Source organism: Pelophylax lessonae, assembly GCF_965119305.1.
Source record: "Pelophylax lessonae genome assembly, chromosome: 11".
NCBI lineage: Eukaryota > Metazoa > Chordata > Amphibia > Anura > Ranidae > Pelophylax > Pelophylax lessonae.
Window position 1 is genome coordinate 5,840,357 of NC_138778.1, and position 23,196 is coordinate 5,863,552.

Below are 23,196 nucleotides of genomic sequence, written 5' to 3' on the forward strand. Positions count from 1 at the left end.
TACAGAAATGTTGGCTTAGTGAAAAGTCAGTCCATGTACAGTATAGGATGCACTCAATACTTGGTCGGGGCTCCTTTTGCATGAATTACTGCATCAATGCAGCGTGGCATGGAGGCGATCAGCCTGTGGCACTGCTGAGGGGTTATGGAGGCCCAGGTTGCTATGATAGCAGCCTTCAGCTCATCTGCATTGTTGGGTCTGGTGTCTCTCATCTTCCTCTTGACAATACCCCACAGATTCTCTATGGGGTTTAGGTCTGGCGAGTTTGCTGGCCAATCAAGCACAGTGATCCCATTATCATGTGACCAGGGATTGGTAGTTTTGGCAGTGTGGGCGGTGCCAAGTCCTGCTGGAAAATGAAATCAGCATCTCCATAAAACTGGTCAGCAGAGGGAAGCATGAAGTGCTCTAGAATTTCCTGCTAGAGGGCTGCGCTGACTTTGGGCTTGATAAAACACAGAGAACCAACACCAGCAGATGACACGGCTCCCCAAATCATCACTGACTGTGGAAACTTCACACTGGACCTCATGCAACTTGGATTCTGTGCCTCTCCACTCTTCCTCCAGACTCTGGGACTTTGATTTCCAAATGAAATGCAAAATTTTCCACAGTCCGTGATGATTTGGGAAGCCATGACCTAAACCCCATACAGAGTCTGTGGGGTATTGTCAGGACTTGGCACCGCCCACACGGCCAAAACTACCAATACCTGTTCACATGATCATGGGATCACTGTGCTTGATTAGCCAGCAAATTCACCTGACCTAAACCCCATAGAGAACCCGTGGGGTATTGTCAAGAGGAAGATGAGAGACACCAGACCCAACAATGCAGAGGAGCTGAAGGCCGCTATCAAAGCAACCTGGACTTCCATAACCCCTCAGCAGTGCCACAGGCTGATCGCCTCCATGCCACGCCGCATTGATGCAGTAATTCATGCAAAAGGAGCCCCGACCAAGTATTGAGTGCATCCTATACTGTACATGGACAGACTTTTCAATAAGCCAACATTTCTGGATTAAAAATCCTTTTTTATTGGTCTTATTTAATATTCTAATTTTCTGAGATACTGAATTTTGGGGTGTCACCAGCTGTAAGCCATAATCATCAAAATTAAAAGAACAAAATTAAATGCCTGAAATATATCACTCTGTGTGTAACGCATCTATATCAAAATATAGGAGTTTCACTTTTTGAATTAAATTACTGAAATAAAATAACTTTTTGATGATATTCTAAATTTTATGAGATGCTCCTGTATACTATACACCCCTAACACCATCAATACTAAAGACACAAATGATTACCGGCCTCCCCTGTACAATGTTATCATACTCTTTACTCTGGCCATATACTATATGCATATACAGTACACACTATATTGTCAAAAGTATTGGGACGCCTGCCTTTACACACACATGAACTTTAATGGCATCCCAGTCTTAGTCCGTAGGGTTCAATATTGAGTTGGCCCACCCTTTGCAGCTATAACAGCTTCAACTCTTCTGGGAAGGCTGTCCACAAGGTTTAGGAGTGTCTATGGGAATGTTTGACCATTTTTCCAGAAGCGTAATTGTTAGGTCAGGCACTGGTGTTTGACAAGAAGGCCAGGCTCCCTTCATCCCAAAGGTGTTCTATCGGGTTGAGGTCAGGACTCTGTGCAGGCCAGTCAATTTTCTCCACCCCAAACTCGCACATCCATGTCTTTATGGATCTATGGATGGGGCACTTTTCTTCCCACTGACACCAACGATGGGGCACTATTCCTCCCACTAACACCAACGATGGGGCACTATTCCTCCCACTGACACCAACGATGGGACACTATTCCTCCCACTGACACCAATGATGGGGCACTATTCCTTCCACTGACACCAATGATGGGGCACTATTCCTCCCACTGACACCAATGATGGGGCACTATTCCTTCCACTGACACCAATGATGGGGCACTATTCCTCCCACTGACACCAACGATGGGGCACTATTCCTCCCACTGACACCAATGATAGGGCACTATTCCTCCCACTGACACCAACGATAGGGCACTATTGTTCCCCCTAATACTGAAGATGCATTGTTTACACCCACAAACGCCAGGCCTACAGATTCTTTAGATGAAATGGATCTCGGGCACACATACATAATTTAAAAAGATCATATCAGATCCATGCGTGTATGGCCAATGTAACAACATGCCGACCCACCTTCCTTTGAAAACTCTTCAAGCGCATCTGTGTAGAAGGTTGGCAGTAATTGAATAAGTTTTTCTGTTGACTCCTTTACCACCTTCCTGATCCCAGACAGCTTGTCTTTGAGCCCGATATAAACACTGGGGATCGTGTCATCACCTGTAGACTTCTTAAATTCACAGTATTCCTATGGATACAATGTAACAGGCAAAATCAGAAGAGGGAAGTAAAAACAAAGCCAACAAAGACAACATTTTTTGTGGTGAAGGGAGTGGAGCAGAAATTTTCTAATGTGGTCTCCTGTTCTGGTGACAACTATCTAAGACAGGATTTCCCCTTTCTTTGCTTTTTTATCATGCCTAGTGCTACCAAGAACTTAAAAACAAAAAAAAAATGCACTTTAGATAAACTTTAAGGATGATTGACTTGTTGCCAGAACCTACTGTCTTAAAGTGGGAGTAAATTCCCATGGCTGATTTTTACCTATAGGTAAAACTATATAAAAGGTTACCCAGGGGCCGTCTTTAAACACAGGGCAAAAGGGGCAGCTGCCCTGGGCCCAGTCATTGTTGTGGGGCCCAAAGCAGCTGCCCCTTGAGGTTGCACTGCCTGCAAATAGTTGATAAGTGGATTTGGGATCATGTGAAAATCAGTATTTTTTTGCTAGAAAAATAATTAGACCCCCCCAAACATTATATATATTTTTTAAAGCAGAGGCCCTAGAGCAGGGGTAGGCAACCTTAGAGAGATGGAGATCTTCTTGAGCAACACTGATGAAGTCAAAGATCTCCGGGCACAGTGCCCTATTGTTAGAGATGGTTCACACCAGAAGGCGATGTAAGAAAGGCATGTTCCGTGTGTGTTTCCTGGATCATGTTCGAAACACACTGCCTTTGTGATCTACAGCAGGTGATGATACCCCAAACGTAGATTGCAAATGCAGTGCGTTTGTGGACATAAAAATAAAATAAGTATTACAAGAGTGCAGGGTTTAGGGGTGCATTTTGCTCAGAATGCAGGGTTTAGAAGTGCATTATGCTCAGAATGTAGGGTTCAGGAGTGTGTTACACTCAAAAGGCAGGGTTAGGAGAGTTATGCTCAGATTGTAGCGTTCAGAAGTGAATTACACTCAGAATGCAGCGATCAGGAGTGCTTTGTGCTCAGAATACAGCGATCAGGAGTGCTTTGCGCTCAGAATGCAGTGATCAGGAGTGCTTTGCGCTCAGAATGCAGGGTCCACTAGTGCATTAAGCTCAGAATGCTGGGTTCACCAGTAAAATAATAATCATAATACTCAGAATGCAGAGTTCCCCAGTGCATTACGCTCTGAAGGCAGAGTTTAGGAGTGCTTTATGCTCAGAATGCAGGGTTCACCAGTGCATTACGCTCAGAAGGCAGGAATCAGGAGTGTGTTATGCTCAGGATTCAGGGATCAGGAGTGTGTTATGCCCAGAATGCAGGATTCACCAGTGCGTTACGCTCAGATTGCAGGGTTCAGGAGTGCATTATGTTTAGAATGCAGGGATCAGGAGTGCATTATGCTCAGAATGCAGGGATCAGGAGTGCATTACGCTCAGAATGCAGGGATCAGGAGTGTTATGCTCAGAATGCAGCGATCAGGAATGCATTACACTCAGAATGCAGGGATCAGGAGTGCATTATGCTCAGAATGCAAGGGGTTAAGTAGTGCGTTGTGCTCAGAATGCCGGGTTCAGGAGTGCATTACACTCAGAATGCAGAGATCAGGAGTGCATTATGCTCAGAATGTAGGGAACAGGAGTGCATTATGCTCAGAAGGCAGGGATCAGGAGTTCATTACGCTCAGAATGCAGGGTTCGGGGAAGGGGGGGGGGGGGGGTTATGTGAAGGGTAATAGAAGACACTGCTATGGGGGTGGCCCTGTCCATTGTCCCCTTTACATTACCCCAGACACACACACACACACACAGTAGTGTCTTCTTCCCCACTCATTCCCCTATCACCTCTCGACCCCTTCCCTCGCAGGGATGCAGGGATCAGGAGTGCATTACGCTCAGAATGCAGTATTAAGAAGTGTTATGCTCAGAATGCAGCGATCAGGAATGCATTACACTCAGAATGCAGGGATCAGGAGTGCATTATGCTCAGAATGCAAGGGGTTAAGTAGTGCGTTGTGCTCAGAATGCCGGGTTCAGGAGTGCATTACACTCAGAATGCAGAGATCAGGAGTGCATTATGCTCAGAATGTAGGGAACAGGAGTGCATTATGCTCAGAAGGCAGGGATCAGGAGTTCATTACGCTCAGAATGCAGGGTTCGGGGAAGGGGGGGGGGGTTATGTGAAGGGTAATAGAAGACACTGCTATGGGGGTGGCCCTGTCCACTGTCCCCTTTACATTACCCCAGACACACACACACACACACACACAGTAGTGTCTTCTTCCCCACTCATTCCCCTATCACCTCTCGACCCCTTCCCTCGCAGGGATGCAGGGATCAGGAGTGCATTACGCTCAGAATGCAGTGTTAAGAAGTGTTTTGCTCAGAATGCAGCGATCAGAAATGCATTACACTCAGAATGCAGGGATCAGGAGTGCATTATGCTCAGAATGCAGGGGGTTAAGGAGTGCGTTGTGCTCAGAATGCCGGGTTCAGGAGTGCATTACACTCAGAATGCAGAGATCAGGAGTGCATTATGCTCAGAATGTAGGGAACAGGAGTGCATTATGCTCAGAAGGCAGGGATCAGGAGTTCATTACGCTCAGAATGCAGGGTTCGGGGAAGGGGGGGGGGTTATGTGAAGGGTAATAGAAGACACTGCTATGGGGGTGGCCCTGTCCACTGTCCCCTTTACATTACCCCAGACACACACACACACACAGTAGTGTCTTCTTCCCCACTCATTCCCCTATCACCTCTTGACCCCTTCCCTCGCACAGCATGTGTTCCATTGCATCCTCCTTTTGCACAGCGGAGAGAGAAAGGCAGCACAGTTCTGGATAGAGGGCTGTAGCTGGCAGAGTGACTTTTCATATTGCACAAGCTGGTAATTGGTTGCTTTAGGACCTAGCAACCAATCACCTGCAAGTTAACTTGAAAAGTTATTTTGGTCAGCTCCTCCCCTTGCCCTCCATCCTGAGCTGTGCTGCCTCTCGCTCCCTGCTGTTCACAGATGCCACAGAAGGTGGTTGGGGGTGGGTAGTCCCCTCCCAACACTTGTAAAAGCAATTCAGCAGCTAATCAGTCCCTAGGATTGCTTTTACAAGAATGCTGACTGAAAAAAACAATATCAGCAACATCCCGGTATGACCAGTGCTTTAAGTGGGCCGGTACGCACTGGTACTCAGTACCGCCACTTCCGAAAAAAGCTCTTGAGAGTACCGCCACCTCTCCCTGCGCCTAGAACGTGATTTTAGCATACCGGTACGCAGCGCAGGGCTGATCCACCGATGAAAAGGGGGGGCGCCGCTCTGCAGACAGAAGTAAATCCCAGTTCCCACATCGATGCCGGCCGCACCGCTGACCGATCTGCCTGTGCTTCCTTCCTGTACCACTGGTTGCTAGATCGCCTACCGTCTGGCGTCTAGCAACCAGTGACATCATACGCCCGGCCCGCCGCCCCCAGCATTCGCAGCGGAGGAGGAATCTATTCCTCCGCGCCTAAACAGTGTTGGGGCTGGCTCCAGTGCATCCCCCACCCCCTCCAGCAGTGCCCTGCGCGGTTTAGAAGAACAGGTGTCCTGCCGACTGCCGAGAGAAAGTAAAGCCTGGCTGCTTGTCACCCCACAAAGCCCTGGCTGCCTGCCGCCTGCCACAACAGCGCCTGCCTGGCAGAGCAGCACATTATAGGTCAGTGAGTCTAAGGTAGCCATGATAGATGATATGTATTTGGTCATAGGTAGCAGCAAGCTATGCATCCACACTTTTTTTTTTTGCTGCTACCTATGACCAAATACATATGGCTACCTTAGACTCCCCTAGAAGCACACAATGTGCTGTGCAGCTGTGGCAGGAAGACAGGCAGGGCACTGTGTTGTCGCTGAGGGCGGCTAAGCTTGAACTTGAGGACGAGGCGCCACTTTCTCTCTTCAGGAGAAACCGATAAGATTTTAGATTATGCGCTATAAACCAATAAAAGTGTGTCAATTTTGAAAAAAAAAAAAAGGAAAAAAAATATAGTATCTCACTTTCTGCTTTATAATATTACACCAAGAGCGATACACAGGTTAATTAAATGTAGGGGGGCCAGTCTGGCCCCCCTACTTTTAGTTTATCTGTGTATCGCTCTTGGTAATATTATATAGCAGAAAGTGAGAAATACTACTTTTTTTTTTTTTTTTTTCAGAATTGACGCTCTTTTTTTGGTTTATAGTGCATAATCTAAAAATCGCATCAGTTTCTCCTGAAGAGAGAAAGTGGTGCCTTGGCCTCAAGTTCAAGCTTAGCCGCTCTCAGCGACAACACAGTACCCTGCCCTGCCTGCCTGCCACAGCTGCACAGCACATTGTGTGCTTCTAGGTGAGTCTAAGGTAGCCATATGTATTTGGTCATAGGTAGGAGTCATCAAAAAAAAAAAAAATTATAGGCTATAATAGAGTACCGGCACCTATTTTGGGCCACTTAAAGCACTGGGTATGACCAAAGTCCAGCGATGTACTGGTACATCAATGGCCAACAAGAGGTAAATATTTCTTTGACAACTCATACCTGAAGAAAACAGGACTTGCTCTTGTGTTTGGCGATGCCCTCGACCTTGGCTTTGGTCTTCCTCAGGTCATTGCACTTCTGTTCAAGGTGAGTCTTGATCCCTACAGACTGGTTGATAGCTGCCTTCTCCCTCTGATCCAGGAATTCTAGGACTTTGGAGTGGGCTTTCTTCACTTCTTCCTTTAATTCTTCAAACTGGAGGTCGATGGACTTTCTGGCTTCAGTGACATTATTCTGAGGAATGCAGAACTCACAATGAAAAAAAAAGGCTAAAATAATCCAGTTATGGTCTGAAAAAGATCAAAAGCTGTAATATACACTCAAAACGTCACAAGTACAAGGACCTCATTCCAAATGATTGAGTTTCCGGTGTCTCCAGCAAAGGGTACTGTGGATTCTACATCATACAAAGACATTTTTGACAATTGTATCTTCCAACCTTGTGGTAACAGTTTGGTGAAGACCCTTTTCTGTTCCAACATGACTGCGCTCCTGTGTGTAAAGCCACCTCCATAAATACATGGTTTGGCCAATTTGGTGCGGGGGAACACAAATTGTCTGCATGAAGCCCTGACCTCAACTCTACTGTACTGCACACCTTTGGGATGAATTGAACCTTACTAATGGGCACAAAATTCAAAAGACACCCTTGAAAATCTTGGGCAAAGCCTTCCCAAAGGTGTGGAAGCTGTTATGGTGACAAAGCAGGGGTAACTCCATATTAATGGCCATGGTTCTGTAATGATGATTGTGAGCCAACTCTTCCCATTCGACATCATTATCTGAACTCACAAATGGGCACAGATTCTCAAAGGCATGTTTGAAAACCTTGTGGGAAGTCTTACCCAAAGAGTTGAGCAACAAAAGAGTGGGGGGGGGGGGTAAACTCTATATACAAATGATCATGATTGTGAAATAGAATGTCCAAAAAGCTCAAATAGGTGCCATGAACAAGTGTCCACAAACTCTTGGCCATATAGTGCACCATTGGGCATTTTTGTTTTTAATGGCATCAGAGTTCACCATTTCAAAATCCAATGCACCCCTGCTGGTAGATCTAAGAAGAACTTGTTTGCATTCCCCCCCCCCCCCTCCACTGCCACATTTGGCTATTTTTTGGGGGGAGCGGGTACCTGGTTTTGACAGGTACCCACTCCCACTCCTGGTCAGATTGCTGCAGCTATCTGTGCAGAAGTTCAGCCCCCCTCCCCCTTCCTTGTGAGGAGGGAGCGCCTGTCAGACAGGGGCACATTCACACTGACCCCTCTGCTTCACCATGTCTGACAAGCCACAGACCACTGGCCCGCTGAAGAACTTCTTCCCCGGAGGGTGTCCGTCTGACATCCTCTGGACACTATCAAGGTGAGACTGCTGGGGGGGGGGGGCAATGCAGGGGTCTGTGGAGGGATGGGAGGTCTGTGTAATGATGGGGGTAGTATGGGGAAGGGGGTCCTGTGTAATGATGGGGGTAGTATGGGGAAGGGGGGCCTGTGTAATGATGGGGGTAGTATGGGGAAGGGGGGCCTGTGTAATGATGGGGGTAGTTTGGGGGAGAGGGTCCTGTGTTATAAAGAGGGTCACATTCGGGCGGAGTCCTGTGGTAAAATGGGGTTAGAATCGAAGAGGGGGGTCCGGTGTAATTATACGTGGGGGGTCCTGTGTGATAAATAAGGGTAGTATGGGGAGCGGGTTCCTGTGTAATGATGGCAGTAGTATGGAGGAGGGGTCTTGTGTAATGATGGGGGCCCCAAGAAGGTTTTTGCCCAGGGTCCAATCAATTTTAAATAGGGCCCTTGCCAAAGCCCTGTTTAAAAAGCCAATTTGGTGCCAGTATTGGTGATATCTGCCCATCCGGTTGCCAGCCTATGCAGGCACACACGTATGCACCTGGGAACATTGTCTGCACTTTGGGGAAGCCACCCCTGACAATATCACCTGTTGCCTATAGCATTTTATATGGAAGGCAGATCACACACTGGAAGAAATAAAATACATTTTTTTGTTCATGCATCAGTTATTTAGACGTATGGAGACCTTTTTCACAGAAATTGTTTTTGACCATTTATAGATAGACTGGAGTCTTCAACTCACTTGTATTGATGTGCTATTGGCTTCCAATTTGACAATGGCGTTCTCAACAGACTTCAGCTTCTGGTCATAGTCAGTCACTATTTGCTGTACTTCTTCCTGGGGACATGAAATAAAAAAAATGTTTACTTTAGATCCCTGTTTTTGCATTTTATTTCAAACCTACGCCATGGTTTGAATATTTGAGCTCCCTCCAGGCAACATCAAACACTGAGCTGCTAGGAAAAGCTGCAGACGTGTTAAAAGGAGAAGTAGGGGAAAGCTATTTTGCTGTACTTCTCCTGTGAATCATAGGAGTGCAGTTCATTCTGCACTCCTGTGACCCGTTTTCAGCAGACAACGGCTGAAGCCCGCTGTCGGCTGAAGTCACAGAGCCGGTCCAGGCTGGGGTAAGATCACGACAATATGGTCGGGATCCACCCACAACCCTGGACCAGCACCCAGGTCAGCCTCTCATCAGGCCGCTGAGAGCCTGAGACAGCTGATCCTGTCCCCTCCACAGCCCAGCACTCCAGTGAGCCCTGGGAGAGGGGGCAGAGCAGACAGCGGTGACTGACAGTCACCAGCTTTCTGCTCAGAAGGCTCTGAATACCGAGCGATCGGAGGGGTTTGATCACTTGGTTTTCAGTCTTAGAACCAGCGGGGGACAGATGCAGCCAGGGCTGCTGTTAGAAATCGCGGGGCCCCGTACAGACTACCTGGCAGGGCCCCTTCAAGAAAATATTAAAGATATATTTAGCTAAAATTATAACAAAATCACTATTAGCAGACACAAATATAACATAACTCACATAATTCCTGCTAAATCTAAAAAAAAAACTATGTTAAATAAAAAAGATGAGATGAGAAAAATATACAGGCTGGGCAGTTGGAGCTCAGTGATCAGAGAGACAGAGAGAGAGAAACAAAGTTACAATTTACAAATAAACTCCTGAGCAGAGATTAGTGCTGGGAGGGAGGGGGGCCCACACAAGAAGGGGGATTAGTGAGGGATGACTGTCTCTTTCTCAACAGATAAAAGCTGATAGCAGGGAGGGGGACAGATCAGATTCAGGTGCTGGAGGAAGATTTCTGTATTTGTTGTCCATCACTAATCCCCCTCCCTGTGTGGGCCCCCCTGTGTGCTCGGGCCCCCTACAAGAGGGCTGGTGGTCCCCCCCTATCAGCGGCCCTGGATGCAGCATCCAGCTAGGCAAGTAGGATTCAAAAATAAAAAAAAATCCCATACTTCTCTTTTAAAATCCACTCTGACTACTATTATTCTCAGCAGGCCAATTCAACAGAGCTTTCGTTGTGCATACAGGTGGAACTGCTATCGGTCAAACGTTTTTGTGCAGTGCCATTTTATTCTCCTTATTTCTGTTATTCTTACTCTTGATTTCTGCTTTGAAGAACTGCACAACAGTTGTGCTTTACGATTTACAATACAAAAAAACAATGCACTCCCGGTGTGGCTGGGGTTGGTAAGCAGAGTGAGTCATGTGTTAACAAGAAGCATGCTGATGGGGGAGAGAGCAGAGTGACAGAGAGATGAGCTCATCAGTCTGGCTACTTCTCTTTTCACTGTACAGTCCCAGTCTGCAGGAGGGAGAAGATCTGTGTGAAAAATGTGTCATACCAGTTCTATATGAAAAAAGGAAAGTCCGGATTCATGTAAGGCTCCATGTACACGGGACGCTGGAAATGGCCGTTTAGGAGCAGTTGGGCGTTTTTTTCAGAAGCCCCTGAACCCCATCTACATTTTATCTTATCTGTCCATGTACACCAGGTCGTTTACAGTCATTTGCAGGCAGTTGCGTTCAGGGACTGTTTTTAGAACGCAATTATTTGCGTTCGAACGTGTGTTTCCTGGCGTTTCAAACGCACAAACGCGATGACCCGCGTTAAGCGTTCGCGTTTTTCCATTTTAAAGGGGAATAATTTTTATGACCTCTAGGAACGCTTCTAAACGCAAACGCTGCTAAACGCCCGCTAAACGCGGGTACAAACGCGACTGAACGGACGTTTCAAACGTCCTAAAAATTCCAGCATTCAAAGGGACTTTTAACAACGTCCCGTGTACATGGAGCCTAAGTAGACTCCCAAGTTGGGGTCCCGATGACTTGGGAGTCTGCTTACATGGATCTGGACTTTCCTTTTTCCATTTAGGACTGGTGCGACAAATTATGTAAGTTTTCTTTTTGTATTATGATGGTTGAACTAATGTGTATAAATTGTAATATGTGGATAGTAAAATATCATTTATATTCCAGAGTGGTATCCTATCCCTTAAGAAGATAATTGTTATAAATATTACGAAACGCGTCGGAGTCCATAAGCTGAGTGTGCCAACCAGTAATCTAATAATGGCAAGCTAAATCATCAGCTGTGGGAGATACCATTTGGATCACACTTCTTGATGTTGTGACCCAATTTTGTACAATATTTTATACTACAGTGCATCTGGAAAGTGTTCACAGCGCTTTACTTTTTCCACATTTTGTTATCTTACAACCTTATTCCAAAATGGATTAAATTCATTATTTTACTCAAAATTCTACAAACAACACGCCATAATGACAACGTGAAAAGTTTGTTTGAACTCTGAAAAATGTAATAAAATTAAAAAACAAATAAAATCCCATGAACATAAGTATCACTTAGGATGCACCTGAGCTCAGTTTTGAGTGTCATGGCAGAGGCTGTCTGCACTGATCATCCTTGAGACGTTTCTCCAACGTGACTGGAATCCACCTGTGGTTAATTCAGTTGATTTATATAATTTGGAAAGGCACACACCTATCTATATAAAGGTCCCACCGTTAACAGTACATGTCAGAGCACAAACCAAGCCATGAAGTCCACGGATTTGTCTGTAGACCTCCAAGACAGGATTGTATGGAGGCACAGATCTAGGGAAGGGTACAGAAACACTTCTGCAACATCTCAGTGCCCCGATGAGCACAGTGGCCTCTATCATTTGTAAATGGAAGAACATTGGAACCACCAGGACTCTTCCAAGAGCGCGCTGCCCGGCTAAACTGAACGATCATGGAAGAGGGCCTTAGTCAGGGAGGTAATCAAGAACCCAATGGTCACTCTGGCAGAGCTCCAACGTTTCTCTGTGGAGAGAGGAGAACCTTCCAGAAGAACAATAATTTCTGCAGCCTTCCACCAGTCAGGGCTGTATGGTAGAGTGGCCAGATGTAAGCCACTCCACCTAGAGTTTGCCAAAGGACACCTGAAGGACTCCCAGACCAAGAGAAACAAAATTCTCTGGTTTGATGAAACAAAGATTGAACTCTTTGGCCTAAATGGCTAGCGTCATGTCTGGAGGAAACCAGGCACCGCTCATCACCTGGCCAATACCATCCCTACAGTGAAGCATGGTGGTGGCAGCATCATGCTGTGGGGATGTTTTTCCATGGCAGGAACTGGGAGACTAGTCAGGATTGAGGGAAAGATGAATTCAGCAATGTACAGAGACATCCTTGATGAAAACTGGCTCCAGAGCACTCTTGACCTCATACTGGGGCGAAGGTTAATCTTCCAACAGGACAACGACCCTAAGCATACAGCCAAGATAACAAAGGAGTGGCTACGGGACAACTCTGTGAATGTCCTTGAGAGGCCCAGCGAGAGTCCAGACTTGAACCCAATTGAACATCTCTGGAGAGATCTGAAAATGGCTGTGCTCCGACGCTCCCCATCCAACCTGATGGAGTTTGAGAATTCCTGCATTGAAGAATGGGAGAAACTGCCCAAAAATAGTTGTGCCAAGCTTGTACCATTATGCTCAAAAAGACTTGAGGCTGTAACTCTTAACTCCCCAGAGTTGATGGGGACAAGGGCCTCTTCCCCAATAAGGGTCTGCAAGCAGAGGGTTTATTGGAATCCCCTGTGTGCATTTTTAATTATTATTAACACATTTTTTAGTAAATGAGTAGGGGGGTACAATGTACCCATACTCATTCAAAGGGGGGGGGTTGAATCTGGGGGCGCTTTTGTTGAAGGGGGCTTCCAGACTCCAATAAGCCCCGTGCCTGCAGACCCCCACAACCACTTCCCATCAACATGGGGACAGGGTGCTTTTGAGTGGGGGGGGGGGCAGAGCAACCCCCCCATGTTGAGGGCATGTGGCCTGGTATGGTTCAGAAGAGGGGGAGCGCTCACTCGTGCCCCCCCCCCCCCACCAGGCTGCATGCTTTGAGAGGATCTGGTAAAGATAGGGGGGCACATTGTTTTTTTTTTTTTTTCACATTTTTGTATTGCTGGCCCCCCAGGGCAATACCTGGGCCCCTATACTCTTTTTATGGCCAATAACATGCATATAAACCTTCAAAATGGGGACTTTTGATTTTATAAGTTTGGGTCCCATAGACTTTATCAGGGTTCGCAGTTCAGGGGCCGAACTTTTTCCATGTTCGGGAGTTCTGATGCGAACCGAATCAGTGGGTGTTCAGCCCATCACTTCTAATTAATTGCAAAATAGGTCAGCTAACACCTCAAAGTTTATTTAGGGCAAACATATTCCCACCCGTTAATGCCGTACAATCTAATACAAACCGGCTCACAGCAGGAAATGTTTTTCAGTACAGAAAGTACACACCCATATCCCGGTACGAGTCCAGACCATAATATTCTTGGGAACTCAGCGGGGTACATTGTTTTTATGTGTGGTAAAACAGTTGAAAACAATTACCGGGCACATTGCCTGCTGGTCAGTCTGTATACAACTTAGATACACCCTGCATGTGGCATACAGCATGCAGTTATCGACTCTAGAGGAACTACAAGTTCCAGAATGTACAGACAATTGTAATCCTTGGGGGGGTTGATTTACAAAAAATAGAGAGTGCAAAATCTGGTGCAGCTGTGTATGGTAGCCAATCAACTTCCAGATTTTATTGTCAAAACTTCATCGAACAAGTTGAAGTTAGAAGCTGATTGGTTATCATGCACAGCCGCACCAGATTTTGCACTTTCCAGTTTTAGCCCCCCTTTCACATTGAATGCGGCTTTAAATTCGTGCTACTTCATCTGAACTCGCACGATTTCAAAGCAGCATTTTAGTCCGACTTCGAGGGTGACTTGAAAGAGATCTGTGCGAGTTCATGCACAGATGTCTATTGAAGTCGCCCCTGAAGTAATGCAGGAACTACTTATGGAAATCCAGGCGGCGCCGCGAAATCGGTGTTACACCCATTGGGACAGTGCCATTGCCAGCAATAGGCTGTGATTTGTCCTGTCAAATTTCATGTCAAATTGCACTGATGTGAACGGGGGCTAAGTCTCCATTCACACTTGTACAGCTCCAAAGTTGCTCCGACATTGGAGTGCAACTTTGACGCACTTTTGATGCAACTTTGGATGGATACAACTTTGGCTTTGACCAATGATAATGGACAGCTGTTGCACTGGTACGAATTACATGCAACTTTTGAGTCTATGGCTCTCAAGTTGCATGAAAGTTGGACCAAAGTAGTGCATGACTACTTTGAAGTCTCTGCAATTTTAGGTCGCACATATACATGAATGGTTATCACTGGAAAACTTTGGGAATGACTTTTCATGTGACTGATGTCCAAAGTTGCATCACAAGTTGTACAAGTGTGAATGGAGCCTTGGACCGACCATACACAGTTCCCGCTGAACTGGCTGAGATTCAAACCATTAATGGGTAGGCTAAATGTACCAAGGTAATTAATTGATCGACTTCGGTACAACCACCTTGCCGAATTCTCTTGCGTTTATTGAAAGCGGCGGCTGTAGCTGCTAGCAATAATCACTGTCTTCTCCCGACGGGAACGGTTCCCCCCGCCCTCCCCCGCTCCCGAGAAGACAATGGCCTGGCAGCAGTGCTGTATCTTGGCCTAGGCCTACAAGGCCCAGGCCTAGGGCGGCACTTTGCAGGGGGGCAGCAAAAAAACTGCACCCCACATGAAAAAAAAAAAAAAACAGCCTACTCCCAGCTCCCGCACAAAAGGGGTCCCCGCCGACTTGTGCTACAATTTTAGTATAGTGCCAGTCTTATGGGGCGAATTGGGCTGGAGGGCAGGGTCCAGGAGGCAAATCACTAATAAGGCAGCACTGATATGCTGCACTGATGGGCACTGATGAGGCTGCACTGATGGACACTGATGAGGCTGAACTTATGGGAACTGATGAGGCTGCACTGATGGGCAATGATAGACTGTGGCTGTGGTTTACAGATGACAGGGCGGGTCATAAACATGAAGGGGGTGTGGCCTTTATAGGAAGGGGTGGGTTATATTTAAATTAGGGGGTGCACAAGTTTAGTCAGGCCTAGGGCAGCACAAAACCTAAATACACCAGTGCCTGGCAGGAGGGATTCCCACTTCAACATTGTCTATGATGATGGGAGAATCCAGCAAATTCCTTTCCTGCAACCCGTGGTTCTTCTGTAAAGACATTAATGAGTATCAGTAAGATACCCTAAAGTTGAAACCCTAAAGTTGAAATCCACACAGGTAGCACAGTCAGCTTACTCTACCTGGGTAGAAACATTTTAACATTCCTTCCCCGGTGATTTGACAATAATTCACACCTTCAGCCAAATGAATGGAATGATTAACATCTATGCAGACTTCCTGACACCAAGGATGGGATTATATAACTAGAACAGGGTGTTTCCACAACTTTCAAACCTGTCATCCACTTCTTGGACAATCAACATTTGCCTTGACACATTTCATGGTTATTGGAATAATAATGTACAGCAGCCTTTCTCAACCTTTTCAACACAGAGGAACCCTTGAAATAAAATTTCTGGTCTCGGGGAACCCCTGCTAAAAATGTAAAATCTACTTTGTACAACTCATGACACATTAGTGTGACAGTCAGTGGAAAGGAATGATACTTACTCTTGTCATCATTGGGAAGAATTACCCCCCCCCCCCCCTTACAGATAGCTAAAAGGAACAATGGTGTCATTGGGAACTTATCTGAGAGGCAGAAATTGCCCATTGCTCGAGGAACCCCTAGCAACCTCTGAAGAAACCCTAGTTGAGAAACCCTGGCGTACATAATATCTGTGTGGATATTATTGCTGGTGGTATGTCCCTACACTCATTGGAACTGAAGAAGGGACTTGGAGAAGCTACAATACATCTCCAGCAACACTGAAAAAAGTTCAGTTGAATGTGACTAATCACTACCAACACTTGGCAACAGGGGCGTAACTACAGGGGTTGCAGGGGTTGCAATCGCTACCGGGCCCCATGCTCCAGGGGGCCCGGTAGCAAACCAATGGGTGAACTTCCAGGATCGCAAAGGTCACACTTGCGACCGGGCCCTGGCATTGCACCACTGTGGGGAGGCCCCAAAATTGCAGGAAGGGGGCCCACTGCAGAACTTGTGAAAGGATCCTGCTGCGGGACCGTAATAAAAGGCCATGCAACGATAGTAAAGAGACCCAGGATTAGTGGGAAGAGCCCTGGGCTTGAAGGTAAGGGCCCGGGCCAGGGGTCTGGGGGGCCCTTCATGGTTTCTTGCATCAGGGCCCTGAAGGTTCTAGTTACGCCTCTGCTTGGCAATATAGTGTATTATTCTTATGCTGTCATTATTAAATGCTGGGGTATGTTCCCAATTCTCATAGGAACTGGGAGAGGCTATTTGGATGTGGATTAGTGGTGAAATGTCTCCTGCAATACAGAACAAGTCAGATTAAATGTGATCAGCTACTACTAGCTTTGGATAGGCTTCCACTTTAAACTCCACCCAAAGAATGTCCCTCTGTTACCTGAAAGAACAATGGAATTTGCCCCCCACAAAAACATTCCACTACAGTACACTACATACAAATAAGGCACATAGTTTGATTAAGGACCACACAGATTGCCCAATTCAGCTAATGCAACCAGAAAATGGCTACTTGAAAGACCTTCATTCCTTTAGGGCCAGTTCAAACTGTATCGATGCCAGACATCACATGTGATTCACACCGCACTGCTGTGCAAATCACATGCAATGTCTGTGCAATGCAAATTCAGCCATACAGATTGTATTGCTGAATTGACAGTTTGCACTGCGATTTGTGAACTGATCTGGGGGTGTCGTTACCTTTGTATTGACACCACCAGCGGTTCGCATAAGGCAGTGTGAACTGCCTGCGAGTCGGGTGCGATGCGGGAACCCGCAGTGGATTCGCAGAGTTCCCGCATCGCACAAATCTGAACTGAGCCGAAGGCCTGACTTCTGCCTTGTACTTGGCTCTCACTGATTCTATAGGCCCAACAAAACTCCATAAATAAAAAAAATGAGGAAAAGACTTGGGGGAATCTTTGGATCAAGCAGATTGGAACAAAATTTAGGCAGCTTTAGCAAAGTAGTCTCCCAACATCTTAGCTCAAGAGAACTTTTACAAGATTCTCCCATGATGGTATATGACACCTGATCACATTGCTAAATTTGCCCTAAAAACCTGTTTTACCTGCTTTCGAGACTGTTCAGAATGCAACAACATGTCTCACATTTGGTGGCATTGCCCCAAAGCTAGTAAATTCTGCATGTTTACAATATTATTACAAGGGTTCTGAGTAGGAATCTGTCAGGGCCTGTACTTGAACCTGGGATCTCTGCTATATCTGGCAATGCCTCCTCTTGCTGAGCTACTCGAGATGCTCAACAGCACCTTGTCTGATCCACTGGACAACCCTACATTGTGCCTTGACTTCTTCTGAACCTTGAACTCTTTGCTCCTCCCAAGAACTTCCTAATTTAAGCCATGTCTCTGCACTTCCTGTTTGCCAGATTATTGTGCTCTCTTCAGCCAGTATCTCGCTCTTGTCTTCCCTGCTGCCTTCCATATCTTGCAACCATTTGTTATTGATTCTTGGCTTGTTTCTCCGCTACGCTTGTACCCGATCCCAACTTGCAACTACTCGTGACTGACCTTTGGCTTGTTTACTGACTACGTTTCTGTTTGGTCCTTATCTGCTTATCCGCTACTGGGCTGCGGCATGCTCGCCTCCTAGAGCAGCAATCCTGAGGACCGCCATCTGGTACTAACATGCAGCAAAATCAATCCCCAACATCAGGAGCTCTGGTGAACAACGATTATTACTTAGACCCCCGCAGACTCAGGTGAACCCGTGTCATCTGCCAGGGCGACTGCCGGTGTACTTATCCTGCTGGTTGGTGGTAGTTCCACCAGTACTATAGCAATTTGTCTTTGAGCCTGACCCCTAATCCTGACAGAATCCTTGGGAAGCACTGCTTCATAGGCCAGTGACAGACCTTCCCAAACCCTCAACGGAAGCTGGCTGGCAAACACTAGCTAAAGCATGGCGGCAACCAACAATCAATTTTGCAGAAGTAAAAAAAATGGATGATGGGCATTATGGTGCATGAGAATGATAGCCATACTACCCTCAATCAATCTTTCCTCTCACTTTAAAGTGTAATTCCAATCAAACACTAACTATACTTAAACCTGCTCCCACCACCATTCTAAACCTATTCTCATTACCCTGTAAAAGAAAGATGTCTTTACCTATTCTGAGGGCGCTCTGGGGCGGTCATATGATTGGCTCCCAGTCCTGGCTTCGATATAGAGGAGGGACAGCCAAAAATGGATGCCCCATAGCAAGCCTATGGGCGATGTCACTGCCCAGACTCTGCAGCCTTTGTTGGCGATCTCTCCTTTTCACTGAAGGCAGGAGCTGGGAATATCATGTGACTGGAACAGAGCGTGCTCGGAATAGGTAAGTATAGAGATCTTTCCTTTACAGCAGGGGTCTCCAAACTTTCTAAACAAAGGACCAGTTTACTGTCCTCCACTCTTTAGTGGGGCTGGACTGTGGCCAGTGGGAGGAGAAAAATGTCCTGCTGTCAATAGAAGTAAACAGGGTCCCATCGCTGGTGTCAGTGGGAGCAATACTGCCCCGTCAGTGGTAATAGGGGGAAGAATAGTGCCCAATCTTTGGTCTTAGGGGGACGAATAGTCCTATTGTTGGTATCACTTGGAGGAATAGTACCTCATTATTGGTGTCAGTGGAAGAAATAATGCCCCATCATGGATGTTAGTGGGAGGAATATTGACCCATCATAGTTGTCAGTGGAAGGAATAGTGCCTCATCATAGTTGTCAGTTGAAGGAATAGTGCCCCATCATTGGTGTCAGTCAAATGAATAGTGCCCCATCATTGGTGTCAGTCAAAGGAATAGTGCCCCATCATTGGTGTCAGTGGGAGGAATAGTGTCCCATCATCGGTGTCAGTGGGAGGAATAGTGCCCCCATCATTGGTATCAGCGGGAGGAATAGTGCCCAATCATTGCTGTCAGTCAAAGGAATAGTGCCCCATCATTGGTGTCAGTGGAAGCAATAGTGCCCCATAATTGGTGTCGTGGAAGGAACAGTGCCCCATTACTGGTGTCAGTCGAAGAAATAGCGCCCCATCATTGGTGTCATTTGAAGGAGTAGAGCTCCTTTGTCAGGGGGGAAAGAATGCCCCAAGGGCCGGATAAAAGGAGGGCCGCAGTTTGGAGACCGCTGCTTTACAGGGTAGTTAGAATAGGCTTAGAATGGGGGGGGGGGGGGGGGGCAGGTTCAAGTATAGTCAGTATTTGACTGGACTCTTACTTTAACATAACTTGCAAGGCGCTCGCTGAGCTGTATGGCCAACCAGATCCCAAGGATCTCAACCCCCCCCCCCCCCCAACCTCTCTTAACCCACAAACCAACTCTTTCTTTCCTATCTTTCTTGCATTTTCCCCTTTTATGCCTCAGCAACTCATTCAAATTTATACTCTCCCTCCCACATTAAGGCTAGTACACACTATAAAAAAATTGGGCAAACATTTTCGCAAGTGTACACAACTTTCGACAGCCGATTCCGAAGTTTCGTACGAAAATTCTTGAAGGGACAAACTTCTTATATGGGAAAAAATGAAGGATTTTCGTTTAATGTGTACTGTTTTCGTACAATTTTTGTACAAGAAAAATCAGAAAAGAAAGACTGCGCATGATCAGAAACAATGAACGACAAAAAAAGCCTTTGTCCTACGAGAATTGTCATACGAATTTTCGTTCATTGATTCCGATTTGCTGTGAAACAACGAGGAACATCGGACAATCGTTTGCCTAATGTTCTTATAGTGTGTACCCCACTTTATAGTCGGAGTTTGGATCAAATTTGTTAGAATTTCCCTCATTACCTTCCCTGAACTGTTCCAGGAAAGAGAACATTCTTTTGCACCCTGGGATTTAGTGCACTACCGCGGCACGACTTCAGGGGCGACCTGTGAAGTCACGTGCACCGCGACTTCGGCGCGACTTGCACGGACTTCATATAATGAATGTCAATGCAAGTCGCTCCGATGTCGCCCCGAAGTAGTACAGGAACTATTTTCTAAGTCGGAGTGACTTGAGTCGCTCCTATTAGAACGGTTCCCGTAGCACTGCATGGACCGCGACTTGTCAGGCTGACCAGTCGCCTGACAAGTCGCGGTAGTGTGAACGGGCACTTACAGTACAGTTTATATTTACTTTATCTTTCCCCCCATTTTTCGACTTTCCGATTGCAACAATGACTGTCCGTAATTTCTAATATGAAAATCAAAGGCGTTGGTTATCCACTGTTGTTCCTTTCTTGTCGTTAACCGACATAACTATAAATTATAGTGTTGGTATTCTACCTATGTCTCTGTACATATTTTCGAAAACTTTAAAAACCAATACAATTTTGTAAAATAAACTGTACCCAAAGATAAATTTTGAATTGTGATTTATGATTGATTGTTCCCACATACCTCTACTTGCTCTTTTGCTTCAGCGCAAGGGATCGGTTGGTGGTCTTTATGCTCCCCCTCTGCGCATTCCTTGCAAATACACATGAGGTCCAATTTGCAGAACAGTTCCAGTGGTTCGTTGTGCAAAGTGCAGGTCCGCAAGTCGGTATCACTCATAGGGGACACCAGCTGATGAGAGTGCAGCTTGGGGTTATCTAAGTGGGGTCTGAGGTGGGTGGTGCAGTAATTCACCATGCAGGTAAGGCATGTCTTCACCGCTTTGACTTTTTCCTCTAAGCAGAAGTCACAAAGAACCGTGTCTCCCTCAGCCTCCTTGTCTCCTGGAAGATGGAGGTTACCTGAAATTCCAGTTGTAGAGCCATTGGAGGTAGCCTTTAATGATCCCAGCTCCGTCACGGAGTGGCTTTTACAATACTTGACCGCCTTAGAGTCCTCTGTCGTTGCGAGGGTTGAAATTTCTATGCAGCTTTGGCATTTAGAGACGAGCTTGATGGAAGTGTCGGCCATGTCCTCAGAGCTCTCTAACTTTCTCTGCAGTTTCCAACTCCACAGCAGGATATCAGCAGGCTGCAAGAAAGCCACACCTGAATGAGCAACGCAGCCAGGAGCATTTAACCAACTGCGTGCCAGAGGAAGGAAAAGGCAGGAAGATATTAAGCAAGGAATAGGCTCCTTCATCAGATTTGTTTCTCTTCCTGGAAACAGACTCTACTGGTTTTATCTCTGACTATGAAAAAACACATTCAGACAGCAGCCAGGAATGTCATCTGAATACCGGGCATGCAAGGACAATGCAAAACATGTATAGCACTTCAATAAACCCAAAAATAAAAACATAATGTAAAGGAGCACTGCTACTTTTTGATATGTAAAATAATAACATGCATTTAAACACATTTTAAAACCGGCGTGTATTCTTTAATTCATTTATATATATATATATATATATATAGATATATATATCTATATATATACATAGTAAAACCTTGGTTTGAGAGTAACTTGGTTTAAGAGCGCTTTGCAAGACAAGCAAAATTTTCAAATAAATTTTGACTTGATATACAAGCGATGTCTTGATATACAAGTAGCCTCAAGTCACAGCTGAGTATAAAAGAGAAGAGAGGCGCCTCTAAGTGTAGCAATATGGTTAAATCTAATGAAGGTACAACATTTAGCAACTCACATGGTTGATGATTGGAACAGGCACATCTAAGGATGTAGGCATCCGGGGTAAAGCTCTCCACATAGACCGTCCTCCGCACCGCCATCTACGCCATCCCTTCCATGCTGCCCTTCGCTTTCAGATCGCTTTACTCCAGGGTGGTCTTCCCGGTCAGGATTACAGACTGGCAGCCGGCAGTGCAGAAGATAGTCTATGTGGACAGATTTACCCCGGATGCCGGCATACTTAGATGTGCCTGTTTTATTCATCAACCATGTGAGTTGCTAAATGTTGTACCTTCATTAAATGGAACCATATTGCTACACTTAGAGGCGCCTCTCTTCTCTTTGATACTCTGTAGCTCCTGCTGGATTTTGCTTCTAATACCCCATACACACGTGCAGATTATCTGCAGACTTTTGTCTGCAGACTTACCTTTTCTATGTAGTGCAAGGGCCTGCCGGATTGCATACAAATTGAAAGTGTTTAGGTTTGACCTCATATTATATGGTTTTGGTAAGTCTGCAGACAAAAGTCTGCAGATAATCTGCATGTGTGTATGGGGCATAATCCCATAGTGGAAGTGGCTATTTGTGGATGGACATTTTATGGTTACACAACCTATCGCAATGCTATAATCTTTTTATATGGACTATAAACTGAAGGACTTATGAATAAATGGTTGTGGAATGAATCATCTGAGTTTCCATTATTTCTTATTGGGAAATTTGCTTTGATATAAGAGTGCTTTGGATTACAAGCATGTTTCCGGAACGAATTATGCTCGCAATCCAAGGTTTTACTGTATATATTGTGAGGGGTTAGCTCGGTAGCGGTGTGGATAACCCCTTGGGGGGGGGGGGGGGGTTCGTTACACACAGTGTTGGGGTAGTTATTCAAAAAATGTAACTAGTTACTAGTTACTTCTGTAAATTGTAATGAGATTACTTTACTAGTTACTGCATTTGAAAAGTAACTTCACTACTTATTACTTTACTTTCCTCTTTCTTAATTGACCGTGTAGAAGAAGATACATGACACTCTTTCTGCATAGAGTTTATTGTATAAACACAGGCTTTGGGAAACATGAGAACAAAACCTGAAAAAACAGAATAAAACATAAAGTGCAACAAAAAGTCATAAACTTCATCCCTCTCTATTCTTCCAAATAACGATTGTATCGCACAGCTTGGGTAACGCAGGAAAGCGCGTTCCTATAGCCTAGTAAAGTAGTGTAGTTACCTCCTATAGCCTAGTAAAGTAGTGTAGTTACCTCCTATAGCCTAGTAAAGTAGTGTAGTTACCTCCTATAGCCT

At 45.8% G+C, this 23,196-nt stretch overlaps 1 protein-coding gene across 1 annotated transcript in view; it reads right to left on the reverse strand.

The window, feature by feature from the left end:
• TRIM16 (tripartite motif containing 16) overlaps positions 1 to 21,273 on the reverse strand; it is a 34,120-nt gene extending 12,847 nt beyond the window's left edge. Inside the window, exons 1-4 of the mRNA XM_082272680.1 lie at positions 20,719 to 21,273; positions 8,972 to 9,067; positions 6,881 to 7,114; positions 2,211 to 2,382 (exon numbers count right to left, since the gene is read on the reverse strand). Coding sequence (XP_082128806.1) covers positions 2,211 to 2,382; positions 6,881 to 7,114; positions 8,972 to 9,067; positions 20,719 to 21,225 — 1,009 coding nt within the window. The 5' untranslated portion in view covers positions 21,226 to 21,273. The remainder of the gene's footprint in view (positions 1 to 2,210; positions 2,383 to 6,880; positions 7,115 to 8,971; positions 9,068 to 20,718) is intronic.
• Between the last annotated feature and the right edge of the window lie 1,923 nt (positions 21,274 to 23,196).